At 42.3% G+C, this 17,814-nt stretch overlaps 1 protein-coding gene across 13 annotated transcripts in view; it reads left to right on the top strand.

Annotated features, from left to right (window-relative positions):
- The window catches only part of PPP6R3 (protein phosphatase 6 regulatory subunit 3), a 130,316-nt gene that overhangs the window by 77,434 nt on the left and 35,068 nt on the right, over positions 1–17,814 (top strand). For all 13 annotated transcript variants that reach the window (XM_081238993.1, XM_081239001.1, XM_081239003.1 and 10 more), the window contains 6 exons: positions 5,330–5,459; positions 7,402–7,554; positions 9,605–9,754; positions 10,884–10,948; positions 13,301–13,416; positions 15,069–15,154. In XM_081238993.1, the coding sequence (XP_081095119.1) occupies positions 5,330–5,459; positions 7,402–7,554; positions 9,605–9,754; positions 10,884–10,948; positions 13,301–13,416; positions 15,069–15,154 (700 nt within the window). The remainder of the gene's footprint in view (positions 1–5,329; positions 5,460–7,401; positions 7,555–9,604; positions 9,755–10,883; positions 10,949–13,300; positions 13,417–15,068; positions 15,155–17,814) is intronic.

Raw genomic sequence — 17,814 nt, forward strand, 5'->3', positions numbered from 1 at the left:
CGAGAACAACAGAGCAGTCCTCCCCACCAGGCCACCACACATCAAGTGACAACAGCGGCTGCTGACGGAGGGAAGGCTGCAGTGTGGAAGGAGACCGTCAACACAGGAGCAGGCTTAAAGGGAAGAACTTCAGCTAAGGGCAGAGCAGAAGTTGAGAAAAACTTGGCAATCCATCCCTAACTATAAATACAAAGTAACTTGAGACAGATTTAAAGTCTTCAGTGTGCTGAGAGAAGCCAGTCATCAGTCAGTCAAAACCCAAACCTACCTCAGCTGCTGACTATAAATTGAACCAGAAACCCCACACTAAAGACCTAGAAAAAAAGAGGTGTATCCATTGCAAATACTAGTTATATCAGTCTCTGTTGTCTTACACAACATGTCCACGTCACAGCTAAAAAATTGCAAGACAAAGAAGCAAGATAAAAAGAACCCAAACAAACTGAGCTCTCAAGAGAAAAAGCAGTCAGGAGAACTAGATTCAAAAATGTTGGAGCAATCTGGTAGGGAATTTAAGATAACTATGATTAATGTGTTAAAGGCTTGTGGGAAAAGTGAGCAATATGTGAACAGATGGAGAATTTTAACAGAGATACGGAAGATCATACACAAATGCTAGAAATGAAAAATACAACAGAAATTGAAGAATGCCTTTGGGCTCATTTGTAAACTTTGACATAGTTGAGGACAGGATCAGTGTAGGACATTAGAAGTTACCTATACTGAAATATGAAGAGTTAAACCAGGAAGACAGTTGCTTTGTGAGGCCTAGAAGTCATGATGCGTCACCAGGAACAAGTAACCGTGTGCCCAGATCTCAGTTTCTCATACCATCCTTTGGTAAAGGAACCAGGGCTTCATGGAGAAATGGCTGGTTCTGCAACTGGGCTAAGAAGTATGCAAGATGAGTGTGGAGCATCCTGTTGTGCAGACAGTAAGGACGCGCTCAAAGAGAAAACCTACAGCACCGGGTGTGTGAGAGGGACACAGGCCAACTAAAAGAGCTCCCATTGGCCAGAGCTGGGACCACTTGCACAATAAAATAAGGCAGTATTTGTTTTATAACACAAAGTGTTATAAAGTATGAAATACCCATGAGTTCATACGGATATAAATAAGTGACTGAATAAGTAAAAGGGGGTGAAGAGACAAATCTCCCCTGTGGGAGAATTCCAAATAGTTCATAATCCCTTCTCAAGGAGGAAGAAAAAGACTCTCCGCTCTTTACATGTAGACTGCACCTCATGACTTCCTTCTAAAAAGTGCAATATGGAGAGAGAATAAAATGAGAACTTGACAGTTACTCTGTCAAGTTTGACAGAGAAACCTGACCAGCACTTCCTCAGCCGTATAATCAAAGTCAACAGCCAGCACTGTTGTGTTGATAGTATGTAATGAAAATGTTGTTTTACTTGTATGGTCTTCCTCTCAGAGACCCATGATCATGAGAAAAACGTTAAGATCAGACCCCAAATGAGGGCCATTCTGCAAAGTACCTGCCCAGGAAAGCCTGAGTAACTATCACAGCCAAGAGGAGGCTAAGGACACTTGAAAGCTAAATACAGTGTGGTGTCCTGGGTGGATTCTGGGTCAGAGAAACAACTGTAGGCAAAAACCAAGGAAATCTGAATAAAGTATGGATTTTACATGTGAGTACTTGTTCATTAATTTTGACAAATGTAAGATAATAACAGGGGAAGCTGGGTATGGGTCACATGGGAACTCTGTACTTGTTTTGCAATTGTTTTGTAAATCTAAAGCAGAAGTTATAACAGAAATGGACAGAACATTCAGACGGAAATCAGTAGGAAGCAGAGCACTGGCAACTCTCTGGACCTAACTGACGACACCCAAGTGCTGGCAGGACTGCAGGGCAGCAGGAAACCCCATTTGTTGCCGGTGGAAACGCAAAATGGTGCAGCCACTTTGGAAGACAGTCTGGTCGTTTCTTAGAAAACTAAACATACTTTTACCATACAGTCCAGCAGTTGTGCTCCTTCGTATTTACCCAAAGGAGTTGAAAACTTAGGTTCCCACAAAAACCTGCACACAGTTGTTTAGCAGCTTTATCCACACTTGCCAAAGCTTGGAAGCAGCCAAGAGGTCCTCAGTAGGTGAGTGGATAAATAAACCAAAGTTCATCCAGACAGTGGAATATTATTCAGCACTAAAAAGAATGTGCCCTCATGCCATGAAAAGACATGGAGGGACCTTAAATGCAAATGAAAAAGAAAGAAGTTTGGGCTTCCCTGGTGGCGCAATGGTTGAGAGTCCGCCTGCCGATGCAGGGGACACGGGTTCGTGTCCTGGTCCAGGAAGATCCCACATGCCGCGGAGTGGCTAGGCCCGTGAGCCATGGCCGCTGAGCCTGCGCGTCCAGAGCCTGTGCTCCGCAACGGGAGAGGCCACAACAGTGAGAGGCCCGCATACCGCAAAAAAAAAAAAAAAAGAAGAAGAAGTGAAAGAAGCCAGTCTGAAAAGGCTACATACATTCTGGAAAGTGTCGTATTTTACTGTGGAAACAGTAAAAAAGATCATGGTTTCCAGGGGTTGGCAAGGGGAGTGAAATGAATAGGTGGAGCACAGAGGACCTTTAGGGCAGTGAAAATGCTCTGTATAATATCATAGTGACCGATACATGTCATTATTTGTCCAAACCCATTAGAGTGAGCCATAATGTAAACTGGGTTCTGGGTGGTGATGATGTGTCAGTGTAGGTTCATGGATTGTAATAAACATACTCTGGTAGAGGATGTTGATAACGGGGAGGCTGTGCATTTGTGGGGGCAGAGGGTGTATGGGCGTCTCTGTGCCTTCCCCTCCATTTTGCTGTGAGCTTAAAACTGCTCTATAAAAATAGCTTTAATATCAACCAGTATAACTGATACCAACAGGGTAAAGAAGGAAAACCATGTTATCATTTCATTAAATTCTTGTATGATAAAACCTCTCTGCAAATTAGGAATAGAAAGGAACTTGGAAACTGAAAAACAAAAAGAAAACCCATAGCTACCATCATTCTTTTTTTTTTTTTTTTTTTTTTGCGGTACGCGGGCCTCTCACTGTTGTGGCCTCTCCCGTTGCGGAGCACAGGCTCCGGACGCGCAGGCTCAGCGGCCATGGCTCACGGGCCCAGCTGCTCCACGGCATGCGGGATCTTCCCGGACCGGGGCACGAACCCGTGTCCCCTGCATCGGCAGGCGGACTCCCAACCACTGCACCACCAGGGAAGCCCGCTACCATCATTCTTAATGGGCAAAGGCTGAAATCATAGCCCCTAAAATCAAGGACCATGGCAAGAATCTTTCCCATCACCAGTTCTATTCAGCCTCATGCTACAGGCCCTAGCAGTGCAGTGAGGCAGGAAAGAAAGAAAAGGCATCCAGAATGGGGACTAGGATGTGGACATACGTTTTGTGGGGGGACCATTCAGCCCACTAAACAGCTGAACCAAACCAACAGAGCCAGTGCTGGTGACAGTGAAGCCTCACACTCCAACTGGGATGTTAAGTCATGTGGCCATCTTCTAAAAACACCTGGCAGTTTTTTAATAAACAGACCTTTATTACAATAGATGATGCAGCACTCTCTTAGATATTTACCCAAGAAAAGTGAAAATTGTGTCACACAGAAACTTGTAAGTGAATATTTGTGCCCTTTATTCATAGTCATCCAAAACAATAAATAAGCAGTTTCCTTAACTGGTGAGTGGATGAGGGAGCTGAGTGGATGCAGGTACCGAGCATCTGGACTGTAGATCTGTGTTCAGAGAGAAAAGCAACAGACTCCCGATGCCCCAGACAGCCATCACTTCTTGTGCCTTTCCAAGTCTAAGTTCCAGATTTAATGTATCTCTATTTGGAATATCAGCACAGGTTTTGTTTTGGATTTGGCAAATTTTTACATATATTTGAAAGGATTAAAATGTGAGAAACACCATGGATATTAATTGTAGTACCTGAGTCAAGGCAGGTACATAAATTGATGCTCGCTAAGTATTTATTAGATGAACAAATAAAATTTATATGAATGATTAAGGAATTTTAGTATGTGTTTTTGTATGGGTTTTTTTTTTCCACATAATTGGGGAAAAGCAGATCGTTCTGTAAATGTGGCTTAGAAGTGACTCACCACTTGGGGAAAAAACTATCATGTCTATACCTGTTTTGCATAAAAATAAATTCCAGATGAGTTAAATGAAAAACACTAGAGGAAAAAGTATGCAAATACTCATAGGATTATGGCATTGCAAAGAACTTTAAGTATGGCTTCCTGGACAGAGACTATAGTGAAGGATGCTATACTTGGCCGCATAAATTACTAAAACCCCTACACATTAAAAAGCACTACAGTCAAAGCAAAAGGCCTTTCCTCTGCCTACTCCCCCTTTCTAGGAATTGAGTTTCTGAAGGCTGGTCCGTGTAGCTCTTAGAAATCACTTGCTCGTGTGAAATATTTTCAAGTAATAGTCCTAACAGTCACTCTCCAGGTGTGAGCTGGGTCAGGCATTGCTCTCAGTCCTTTGTCTACATCAGCTGGTCCCCACAGCAGTCCTGGGAGGGACATTCTTGAGTGGTTCCCGTTTTCCATATTAGAACGCATTACTGGTGAGTGAGGGTCCAGGGTTCAGGCTCAGGCAGTCGTGCTCCAGCAGCTACATTGTTAAGCGCTAGTTTGCACTGCCACGCCACTCTCAGGTTTCTCTTTTAATCTGAACTGTACACCCACATTTTTAGACCCCTCTCTCTTTATGTCCCCCAACTTTGAGAACCCCTGTGCTTTCTAAAACTGATTGGGATTTGGGAGTCTCATTCCACTCGTAATTGTTTTTCTAAAAGGAGTGGTTTATAATGAGTATAGATGAAGCTTTATACTGAAGAGTAAGTTAAGCCTTTTAAGTAGGAAGCAGTGTTGATTGATTAGTCAAGAGAAACTGTATAGAACAAATACAGGCTTGTTTATTATTAACAGTCCTCCAGTGGCAGGCAGTATGATGTGTCCTGTAATTCAGGGATCTCCTGCTGCTTTCCAGATTTTCTGGTTAGAGACCTGATATTAGTACAGTAGATATAAGGAGTTAGAAGGTTTAGGAGAGAATGGGAAGAAATGGCATATAATTTCTCACCCGACACCGTACATCTTCGGATTTCAGATCATGTTGGCTGATCCCCATCAAGGTTTTATTACACCCTCTTCCTATCCTTCCAGAAATTTTGATATAATCACTATATATTCTATAGCTATTATGTATATCCCTATACGCTGATACAGAGCACCTTGAATGATTAGTTCTGGAATAATAAATAAAATTAACTTGCTTTGTTTCAAGATTTGAAGGCCACATAGAGATCTGCCCACCAGGCATGAGTCATTCAGCTTGTTCGGTCAACAAGAGCGTTCTAGAAGCCATCCGAGGAAGACTTGGATCTTTTCATGAACTCCTGCTTGAGCCACCCAAGGTAAGGAAGCTCTCTGAAGCCCTTTGACCAGCCCAGTAGCTAGATTTCAGCTGTTGTTAGAAAGTAGATGAACCTTGTGAGTTAAAGGACTGGCTGTGACTCCCATGTGCAAAGCATATTAGAAGGTACATAGGCAGTTGTTTTCATTGCTCTTGAGCTAGTTTTTAATTGGCTTTTATCGATATATAGCATCTAAATTGATGAATAGAATAGAATTAAAATTAAGTAAGTTACTTATCTGCTTAGGAAACTCAGCCTTTTGTTCTTTCTATATATTCTGCATACTTATATGCCGGTAAAATAGTTTTCTTCTCATAGCATGTTATTTTCACATCTTTGAGGTAAAAGTTAATCTTTTACGAACTAATCTTTGATATTGAGTTGTCTTATTCAGAGTTGGAGCAGTGTAACCGCCTGATGGACAGGTATCTCATTTAAGAAGTAGTTGGTTGAATGTGACTTGGACTGTTAGTTTTTCTGTCGGGAGCATCTGTGTGCTAATCCAGAAATGACTGTTTATCAGGCAGCCACTGAAAGCACAGCAGACAGCGAAGACCTCCAAAAGAGGGGTGTCCAGGGTCCATAGTGGTGTCCTTCCGTGACACCCCACCCCCTCGGGTTGGCGCAGATCGAGCTTTAGGGGACGAGGCTCTTCCTTTCGGCATCTCTAGGGTGGAAGGCAGTTCCATGAGAGTTCTACCGCCTGCACTCGTTCTTACACTTTGGTTTTTCCTTCTGCTCTGCATCATTGCATCCAGCATCCCAGGCTCCGGAAAGTGTGTCTCGGTGACATCTGTGGTGTGAGTTACTGGGAAGTTAGTAGACTGGTGTCTCCCTTCTAAAGTAGATGCTTTCTGTTTACTTAACCACCTTGTGGGTGGAGCTGGTGTTTAGCAGTGGCGGCCTTTGTGCCAGACCTGGGAAGAAGGGGAGGGAGGGTAGGGAGAGGAGAAGGATTTGCTCAGGAGAAGAGAAGTGGGAGTTGGAGGGGAAGGAGGACCTGTGAGAGGAGAGGGTATGGCCAGGTGCCCCTGACCTGTGTCTCAGGTGCCACAGTCTTCTTTCTAGGCGGACAAAAAAGACAGCGTCTAATACGGATTCTCACACTGGTACTCTTCTTGGACCTAACTCGGAAGTAAGAGTGTTTGGTTTGCCCTTCCTCTTGTTCACGGCTAGGAGTGAGTGAGTTCAGCTTGTGGCTGCTTTTACTACATGCTGTGGTGTGTGAGTAGATCCATGTTCGTTAGAGCTGTGCAGCAGGGAGTGAAACTGGGAGCCGTCCAGTTCCACTGGGCCTGGAGGAGCGCAGGCAGGGGGGCAGGGATCCCCTGTGGACGCGGACATGGAGAAGGGCATCCTCATTGCTTCGTTGTCACAGGTCATCATCCTTTCCTGCCAAACTTCTGAAGTTCTGGAATGTTCTGTGTCTGTCTTTTGTGATTTCAGAGAATAGAAACTCCCTTTTATGGACAAGAACAGGTTTGAGGTTGATCCTGTTTCAAGGTTGTGATCCAGAGGCAACTTTTGAGTTTGTATTTTTATCACAGATTTGGCAGAGATAGAGAACTGTGATCTAAAACCACTTGTAACTTTTCTTAGTTTCTTAGGTTTCTGGTCAGGATTGGAATTTTGCACTTTTTTTTTTCATGGACTTCAGTAGCTTTCTGCTTCATTCCTGTGGTGTTTGGAATGTTGAAGGCAAGGGGATACTTGATTTCTTATAAAATTTGTGGTCCAGAGAAATTACTTAATTTTTTTCCCTCATGTTCATTTCATCATATCTTAAAGATATCATCAGTAGGAGTTCTGGATTTTCCTTCAGGTGTAGAATTTAGGCCAAGTTGTTTGCAGGTTTAGTTTACCTAGCATTGTATCTTAGTACATACTCCTACACCCTTTGTTTACTGAACTGAATTTAATTGGAAAGCTTTTTCTTCTTCAGAAAAGTGTGATGAAGACTACGTGGGGCGTGCTGGACCCTCCCGTGGGCAACACCCGGTTGAATGTGATTAGGTTGATATCCAGCCTCCTCCAAACAAATACCAGCAGTATCAACGGGGACCTTATGGAGCTGAATAGCATTGGGGTCATATTGGTACGATATCCCCTGAAAGATGTCTTAATTTGCCCTTGATACTTTGTGGATACATAACTGAAGGTAGAACCTCATAAATTTACAATATGTGTCAATGACTTTCCTTGGTCCGAGTGTAAACAGTCTTTTATATAGTTTTCCCCTCGAGGTTATCATCAATTCTGAATGCTTTCAATTTTTCAGTAGTAATTTATTGTTGCCGTGCGTAAAGAACTGTATTAGAGAATTTCGAAGATGGTTAAGACAGACGTTTCCCTCAAGAAGCCCAGTCTCGTGTGGAGGATAGAGTGAGTGTAATCACCCTCTTCAGGGGATTGTATTAGCAATAAACGACTGGGGCTTACAGCATTATTTTCTCTTCATAATTAGCCAGGGAACAAGCTTTGATCTTCTTTCCACTGAGATAGTATACGAGGTCTCTGACACTGTCTTGATTTGAGTCTAAAAGACTGTCTTTCGATTTAGTCTGAGACCGTCTTTTGATTTAGTCTGCTTCAGTGGAAGCAGAAGGGAATGGAAGGGAAAAGGAAGAGCCCAGGAGTTACCTGGACTTCCCTGACCCCTGAGTTCCCCAGCTCCAAGGCCTGTGTTTGGAACCCATGGGCCTGGCCCCGGGGCCTCTGATTGCTCTGTCCTGCCTCCGCACAGCACAGATGGGTTCCCAGGACCCACACTCTACACCTGCTGGCCACACTGTACACGGGGAGGAACTTGGCATGTGTTTCAAAGGAGAATCTGGGTGTTTGCTCTTTACATGAGAGGCACTGAATGCACACTTCAATACATTTCTCATGTGACCCTGGGTATAAAACTTCATATACATTTCTCATGTGGTCCTGGGCATGATTTTTCAGATCATGCCCAGGTAGGGGATACATTCCATGGCTAGTAAGTGGTGGAGCCAGGATTTGAATTCACATCCAGTTTCAAACCCACTGGTGCTCCATCAGCCATTCCCTTTGTTCTTCCTAGCTTCACTGAGACACATACTGTTAGTTGTATTTCAGCTTTGTGTTAAATGACATAGCAGTAGAAGGCATGGAGAGCAGGATCGTTTGGAGAAAGAGGAGATGCCACAGGATTACAGTTTCCTCGCCAGCATAACCCTTGCCCTCTGGGGACATAGTTTTTGCCCTACCCTCTCATAGGGATATAACTTCCTCATCCTGTCTCTGGGAGTCTCACTGAAGTCATCAATCACTAGTCTTTCATCTTCCTAGTAGTAAGTTTACAGCTATTGTTAATTCATTCTGTTGTTAATCTTAGAGCCACTTTTGAGTGATTAATTTGATAAAACTCCTAAATGGATCATTAATCATTATCTTTTCATTTTGAGATTAGATAACCAAGACTCAACGCTATCCTGAATACATACTTTATGCATTTGTGCTTTTTGGAATTGTCTTTCCTTTTTTTGTGCTACTGTTACCTTTTCGGGTAATCTGGAAAAGCCTTGCACCTCCAGGAGTTCCGCGCGTCACCACCTCTCATACCTTTCTTGTTTTGCTCTATCCACTGATAGTTCTATGAGTTTTGAATGCCCGAGTGGTTATTTTTTTTTTAAGGTGTGAGCACCTCAAAATTGGAGACCGTATTTTTGTCTGTCTCCCGTGTTGCACCTAGCACTGTGTGCTGCTCAGAAGTCATCAGTAAACATTTGTTGAGGCAAAATGAAATTCTCATAAATTTCTTTGAAAATTATTGGAAATCTACTGAACTTCATATCTGTATTAGTCATATTGAAAACAAAAAGACACTCTCTTTCTGTTTGAGAAATTTATTATTGTCTTCTCTTTATTTGTTTATTGTTGGTCTCTATTAGATCCATGCAAATTCTGACATGTTGAATGAGCAGATACCATGCTATTTAGTCTATGAAGGCATTTTAAACTGCATTTAAGATAAAATGTGTTCCTTTTCATTTGTCCTATTGTACTAGGAACACATCATTTTCACTTTATTAATTCATTATTTGGTGAGTGTGTTGATGTAGTGGCTTAAACATGGAGGAGACTGAATAAAAGAAAGCATTATTTTTCTTTTTTTGTAGGACATGTTCTTCAAATACACATGGAATAACTTTTTACACACACAAGTGGAAATCTGTATTGCACTGATTCTTGCAAGTCCTTTTGAAAACACAGAAAATAGCACAATTACTGATCAAGACTCCACTGGTGACAATTTGTTATTGAAACATGTAAGCTTACTTGGTGTCTTTTTTCTGCCACTCCTGGTTATAGCATTTTTCTGCTTAAGGTGTGAAGTGAATTGAGGTTTAAGGGTGGGAGGTTAGATTTCAGAGTCTGACTATTTAACTTATTTTCATTGTAGTGATACTTTTAACCAGTGGTTCTGTAAATCATATCCTGGACAGTTAACCATTAGATGAACTTTAAAAAAAAAAAAAGGCTAAGTGGCTTGCTTATTTGGGAAAATTAATAAATTTGAAGATTTAGAAATCTTTTGGAGATTAAAAGAACAATGCAAATTTAAATACTGCAGAAAACAATTGAACCAATTATTTGGCTTGCCAGAGTTTTAATTTCTAGTGCTGAATTTATGACTGAAAGTTGGGAGAAGTGAGTTCTCAGGCAGTGTCGAGGAAGCCTTTTCTGGGGGTCTGTTTTCTTTTGTTAAATATGAGGTGATTTTACTAAGTCAGTCTTCAGGTTTCTTCTTGCTCTGAAGTTCTGTGATTGTGTGACATTCTCTAGCTCATACTGGGTTACGCCCAAACCTTGAAGATGGGAAAGGCTAACCTGGAGTAACCAAGTAGATGGGGAAGACAAATGACATTTGAATAAGACTGGCTGTGCACATTCGATAATGCAGCCCACAGCACTGGTCATTGGCGTGCGGAAGTTTGGCAAGCCACACCTATTTTTAATACGAATGCAGTAATGTTAGCTCATAGAGAAGTAAGTGTTGCTCGCATTTAAAATGTACAAGTATTGCTGTGGATTGTGAGTTAAATTTTTGCCGAGGCATAATTTTCTTTATTCCATTTCAGAGTAAAACCTGGCTTTGCTTTTAGGCTAGCTGCTCACTGGTAGCAGTACTTGAAATATATTATTTCCTGGTAGGTTCACTGCTAAAGGCATAGATCCTGTCTTGAATCCCTGTAGTGTTCTGGGGCCCTTGAGTAAATTTATTTTCACGGTGCATCTGATTTAGCCAGTAATTCACAGCTGTATTAGGCTTGCTGGGTTATATATATAAAGTGATAGGTATCACTTTTCTGTTTAACTAGAGTTGTGTTTCACTTTAAAAATTTGACACTTTGACATTGATGTCAATGTTAAACTGGAACGTTCCTTTTTATTCAGCTCTTTCAAAAATGTCAATTGATAGAACGAATACTTGACGCCTGGGAAATGAACGAGAAGAAACAGTAAGTAAATTGTTTTCTGATAGGAGTTCAGTTTGATTTTTAATTTGAAGAAAATATACTCCCTTGCCCTAGACAGGGAACAATGAATATAATATAATTACATGGTACAGGCCACTTTACAGTTACAGATGGTTCTCTTGGGACTTCCAGATTATTTAATTGTAACGGATATTTTTCTAGTAATTTACTTTTAGATCCCCCTGTCTTTCTACCTGTCTTGAAAGAACAGGGGTTGGGAGTACTCCCCACCTCTGTTGCTGCCTTTGCAACTTCTTGGTCCTTTCTGAATGGCTGTTTTTCTGAGAATAATGGGGAGTTGAAGGAAAAGAATTACAAAGTCACGTCCTCCTTAATCAGCACCTTTGTCCTTTTTACCCCGGGTTCTCATGGAAGAAAAGAGTCACTTTGTGCATGGAACTAGAGGGAGGGTAAAATTGCGTAGTATTTCCTTTTTTAGAAAATTTCCGTTAGCTGATTGGCAAGATTACCTGAAGTATTAGTTGCTGCATGTGAGTAGCTTTGTTACACGGAGTTTTTTTCCCTAGCGGTGTTGTCTGAAACAGGCATTCCTCTCTAATGCCCTGGGAGCTTTTATGCCGTCCCATAGATTCTGAAGCAGGTGGGTATGTTTGGGAAACACTCTCAAGGTATACTTCTTGTGTTTGTTTTTAAGTCAGGTTTATTGAAGTATACATTTTTGGGTATACATTTCTAGGAATTCTGAGAAATGCATTCAGTCATGTAACCATCACAGACAAGACACAGAACGTTTCCATCACCCCATAAAGTTGTCACATGCCCCTTTATAGTCTAACCTTTCTCAGGATCTCCCTGCTCTATGTCTCTGTTCAGATGTCTCTTGCAGTGCCCAGGAGAGCTAGGTAACTCACGGGAGCTGTCTGCTTTGTTTTCTGGGGTTTGGTTTTTTTAAATTGCTTACTAAACACCGATAGGGCTTTGCTTTGACTCTGGGTGGCGAAAGGTGGCGTGTAGTTTGAGGGTGGCAGGGGTTCAGTCTTGGTGGACCTCGGATACTTTCCTCCAAATGGAGCTCCTTTGGGGTGCTGTCTGTGGCCAGAGTGGCGTCTCTGGTTATGTGTCTGCCCCACCTTAGCCTTCCTTGACCCCCTTCCTCTCTCTGCCTCCTCGTCTCGCCAGTGCCGAGGTGTCCCGTGTGCTGTGCTCCCCGTGAGCTCCATCCTCTGAAGGCCTGGCTAATACCATTCCTCCTCTCTTGGGGAGTCCTGAAAGAGCTTTTAAAGGTTTCCCTGAACAGGAAGCCTAAAGAAACTCCGGAGCCTTGGGCCAAAAAACCTGGAGATGGGTGTTTGTTTTCCCTTGCGAGGGTTTGAGGGAATACCAGAGTTTCTGACTAAGAATTTGCCCAGAAGGAACGCTCGGGTCGTGGGATCTTACTATGAAAACTGAAAGAGGCTCATAGCAGCTCAGCTGAGGTCAACCTTATGCCTTCAGACCCTTAGGTATTCCCAGGCCCTCTACTAAGCTTATTAGCAGATATTTCATTTTCCAGGCAAGCCTACAAGCACAGTATGGTTTTTCTTAGTGACTCCTGAAAGATTCTCCCTTTAAGCAAAGATCTCTTCCGTTTGTTCCCTCCTGTCTGCAATCAAAAGTCTTTTGTTTCATAGAATTTAAAGACTGTCTGACACTTTGTAAATATTCGGGCGGAGAAATCACTGTGATGTGAAAAGTTTGTCTAAATGTAAAGATGGGTCATAGTTGTGAAGATTGGACTCTTAAGTGGGGAAGGGGTGAGGAATAATGTGAATGTCCGTGTCCAGGTGGGAAGTGGGCCAGATACAAGTTGACTACCTCTCATCTTGGCCAGGTCCTCAAATCAGCTAATATTTTAACTTGAGAAATGCCATTGGTAGATGACTATCTCGATGATTGATTGATACAATTAAAATTTGATGTCTTAGCAAAAGGAACCAGCAGAATTCTCACCTCATTTCCCTACAATCTGTTTAAAGTCTGAAAAATAGTTTCACAGAAAGATAGGAAGGAAAGTCACAGAATCATTAGGCATCAGTGAATGGGGTTTTGTTTTTAAAGATACTATGTTACTGAGCATGGTTGGTTTGAGTCTTTGAACAGAGTTTGTCCTGTTGACTGAGGCTACAATGTAGTCTTTTGAGTAGGCAGTTGCTGCCACACTCCCACCCCCGACCCCTACCCCAACCTGGTTATATTACACACCCTCTTTTTCCGCCTGTTCTTGTCTTTAGTGCCTCAGTTTTTAGAACAATTGCTTAAATCCACTGTACTTACCAAGCTGTTCATCACTCCGTCCTCTCAGGAGTCTGAATATTTGTCCTTTACCCCTGGTAGAGCCGAAGGAGGAAGACGGCATGGCTACATGGGACACCTGACAAGGATAGCCAACTGCATCGTGCACAGCACTGATAAGGGCCCCAACAGCGCCTTAGTACAGCAGCTCATCAAAGGTAATGGGTTTATGGAATTTTCATTACATTTTTGTTGGATTGGAGAAATGATTTAAGAGTAAAGTGGAAATATTCATAGCTTTTTAAATAGCTGTCTGAAGAGTTTCCTTATATTATCTCGAGATTTGAATGAGGCTCTTGAGAATGTGTTTGAACAATATAGATTTTTGCTGTATCTCTGTTCTCAGTTCTGCAGTCCTTTTATTAAGTATTGGCAGGCTCAGCTGGTAACTAGTTACCCACTTTCATTCTCTAAGGGTATTGCTCACTAAACCGTTCCTTTGAGCTTGAAGTACTCGTAGGCTGACAGTTGAGCCACTTGAGCTACAATTACTCTTGCTTTTTATTTTCTTCTGAAGTCCCCTACATAGCCTATGGATTGAGTTCCTTTAATGGGCATATTAAAGCATTTAACAGCATTTTTTCCATCTCTTTATTACTAAAATGAACGATATTAGCCAGTATCCTAAAGGACTCTTTCTGCACTAGCATTTGAATTTAATCAGCCCAAGGTTACTTGGAAGAAACCATATTGATGCCTTTTACGCTGGCACCAAGGCCTTGAGTCCATCTCCTCCCACATGAGAGCATCAAGCACTCTGTGTGCTCCAGGTTTGGTCCCAGTGGGATTACTAGTCCTGTGACTTGCTCTGAAGGCAAAACATCTCCAACCTCTGTGTACAGCATTTATTCAGTTATTAACTTGCTGAAAATCATCTCTCAGTCTATCCTACTATTTCTCTCTTAAGAATGTTTGTGTTCAAGAGGCTGTTACCTATTGAATGTGCACGAAAAGTATAGTTGTGGCCCAGTGATGGACAAATTGGGGCTAGCCCACCTGTAATTTTGCTTCTTGAGTGAGGTGTTAGCCAGATCATCACACTTTGTCCTTAGCTGTGCACATGAATTGGCCATGTGTATGATTCTTTTTTTACATCAGTCTTCGTTTTATGGAAGTTGCTTGCCTTTGTAAGGGTGTGTACACACGTGTGTTTAAACCAGAATTGTCAGATGACAACCTTAGTGAGGCCTCCAAGATTACAGCTATAGTTTCATTTTCTCAGAAAAGTATTTGTGTATCCTTTTCTTTACAATTTCTGTAGAAGGTAGCTTTCACTATTGCATACGTATCCATATGTTGGCCTATGACACAAACATTTAGGAAACATTATCTTTGAGCAATTTGAGAAGCCAAACTGGGTTCCGTGGGACATTCATTGGCCAGATGCCGGTCAGAGTGTCTCAAGAAAGTGCGCAAGAGCTGAGATTTGCAGTGTTTCCTAAACTCACATGACCATGGAGCAAAACTGCTTTTACCCTCACCTTAAAGACTGTTACCTTTACAGGGAACTTATTGGAAACATATTTTCCAGGTTAAGTTTTTACCAAAAGGTCTTTAAAAACTTGTTGAATTCAGAGAACTGCTTAGGGCTCTTGGCATCACGCATAGGCCATGGTGGGGAGGGGGTTCCTGAAAAGTTCTCGGGGTTCAGACTGAGCATGGCTATACCCCGTCCCTCCGAGAGCTCAGCCTGCAGGGCTTGCTCGCCTTTGAGGAACCACATGGGTGGTGCCCTATCGAGTTACCTGTTTATTTGTCTGTGTGCAAGTCACTGTAGTGCTAATGCTTTTTTCCTTTTCTCCCTCTGAAGATCTTCCAGACGAAGTCAGGGAACGATGGGAGACGTTCTGCACAAGCTCCTTAGGAGAAACTAACAAGAGGAACACGGTAGATCTAGTAGGTTCTACAAGGTTACATTTCTGTGATTTCAGTGCTCTTGGCCTTTGCCCGTCTATTCAGAAAGATGTGAGACATCTTCCACTTGGCCTGATAATTATAGGCCAAGCTCACGTTTCTTACCAGTAAAAGAGGTCAGTGCCCACCATACTCTTGCTAATTTGTCTAGTCAACTTCCAATTCCTGCTTGGGATGACGTAAGGGTACAAAGAAGCTACGCATACCTGCTCCCACTGTACTCGGTTTCCACCTCCCTCAGTGCCCTGCTCCCCAGGCACCTCAACAGAGCAGCCTCTAGCCTTCCTTTTACTGTGTTGGGTTTGTTGCCTTATGCCTAAATAACCCCGGGTGGTTAGAAAACCTAAGTATTCGATATTTTCTAATGTTACTGAGTTGAGTTGACCCTCATTAAAGTCATTCCCAGTGGGGGAAAATTTTATAGATGACTTTGAAACCCCAGCTTTAATAGATTGGTACTTTGAGCCAGGGAATAATGGCATTGATAATATTCTTTAAAATTATATTGGACTTTGGAATGTAGTCTTTGTTTTCTTTAATACATTGAGTTTTAAGGTAAGTATTGCTTTTGCTTTTCAAGGAAAAGCATTTCCTTTTGCAGGCACATGCCAGCTGATAGTTGAGGTGGTGGCCTTGACTCTACATGGAAGTAGGTGTGTCAGGCACTTAATTCTGTATTTGAAATTCAGCAGCCACAGTCTTGCATTTCTAATATACGGTAACACCTCGATTGTTAGGCAGCCTTATCTGCTCAGAGCAGAGCCTAGAAACGGGGTGGGGTGGTGCTGCAGAGCGGTCACTAGTCATCCTGCGTCACCTGCCCAAAGGGCCCGATGCCTCCTGCTTTGCAGATTGTCTAACAAGTTTGGTTATCTTTTTCCAGACTCTTGACAGGTTGGTGGCTTGTTCAGGTGGATATAGTGAGAGAATTCTTAGGTATTAGGAGCTGGAAGAATTATGAAGTTGAGAGAGAACTGTAGAAAGGGAGCCGTGGGGGGCCATTTAGTTAAAATAGATTTGGTGGCCCTTATTGTCTCAGGGTGTCACAGCCCAACGGAGGAAATGGCATTCACAGCCCTGAGGGATCAAGGAAGGGTTAAGTAACTTTTAATGAATGTATTACCCACTGTACATTGTTTTGTTTCCCCCAGTCAAATTGGTTAAAATTCTGGATCATCAGGGTCTTATTGTAGGTGAAATTGTTCTCTCATACTGTTAAATTGAACCTTTTCATTTTAGAGCTTCCCAGATTGATTCCTTGTTAAGAATGCAGGAAATGTGGTCTCCTTGAAGGGGATTTTTGTCTTGTTTCTTATTCATAAAGAAATAGGAGTATTAATTCTGATCTTGTTTGGGAAACTTCGTTAAAAATTGCCTTTTGGGGCTTCCCTGGTGGCACAGTGGTTGAGAATCTGCCTGCTAATGCAGGGGACGTGGATTCGGGCCCTGGTCTGGGAGGATCCCACATGCCGCGGAGCAACTGGGCTCGTGAGCCACAACTACTGAGCCTGTGCGTCTGGAGCCTGTGCTCCACAACAGGAGAGGCCGCGATAGTGAGGGGCCCATGCACCGCGATGAGGAGTGGCCCCCTCTTGCCACAACTAGAGAAAGCCCTTGCACAGAAATGAAGACCCAACACAGCCAAAAATAAATAAATTAATTAAAAAAAATAGTTAAAGCTTTAAAAAAAATTACCTTTAGATTGACTTCAGAGGTAGAAGTAAAGCATGTCCAGTTAAACTTGTTGTTATCAGGATTTTTTAAAAAAGTTATCGTTGGTAATTCAAGCAGATTTCTTTTGTGAGTAGTTTAAATATTTATAAAGATGGACTTCATTGCAGTTCAGGTAGCACTCAGCTACTTTGCACGATGCCGTCAGTGATCTAGTCTGTAACTGTGTGTAATGTCATGTATGTCCACACACAGGAGCCTGGGCTTGCCCTGCATAATTAGTGCACAGCTCTTTTGGGTCAGACACATCTAGACATACATTTACACCTGTGTTGAAGGAAAAAATCATCACGGGCTCCACCTATCACGCTGATTGAAGCTCAGTTCTCCTTTGCCTATTGCACTTTCTGCTGTAATACTTGGACTACATAGATAATCCACAGTAAAACAGAAGAAGGAGAAGTTCGCTTATATAGCAAAAGTGGTCAGATATATAGAGCCCTGTTAGCATTGCTCATATTCTTTGTTGACTTAGCCCCACTCTATGGTTTTGTTGTTTCTTGAGACTTTTGTGTTGATCTCTCAGGACCTCTTCACTTCCTTGGTTTCAAATACCCAGTACTAACCTCTACTTAGTCTTAAGTCCTTCTAATAGGGAATTTTGCTTTGTAGTATTTTTAGGGATATGGGTATTCCAAGTTTTTAAGGATCCTTATACATTAATCCTGGGCTGCCAAGGAGAGTTGAACTGTAGCCTCCAGGCTCTTCATTTTCTGCCCAGAATGTTTCAGGCTATATCCCACATGTTCCAGGGAAAATGTGCTGTTGTGAATATTATTATAAACACAGTTTGGTACATGCAGTGGGTGTTGCCCTTGCAAAAATGTCATACAGAAGTGTCATGCCCACTAGGTCGTGTAGTGCAAAGTCCAAATAAAAGCATATCCCTTCTAATTGTTGCAGGCATACTC

Source organism: Mesoplodon bidens (genome assembly GCF_964165515.1).
Source record: "Mesoplodon bidens genome assembly, chromosome: 7".
Taxonomy (NCBI): domain Eukaryota; kingdom Metazoa; phylum Chordata; class Mammalia; order Artiodactyla; family Ziphiidae; genus Mesoplodon; species Mesoplodon bidens.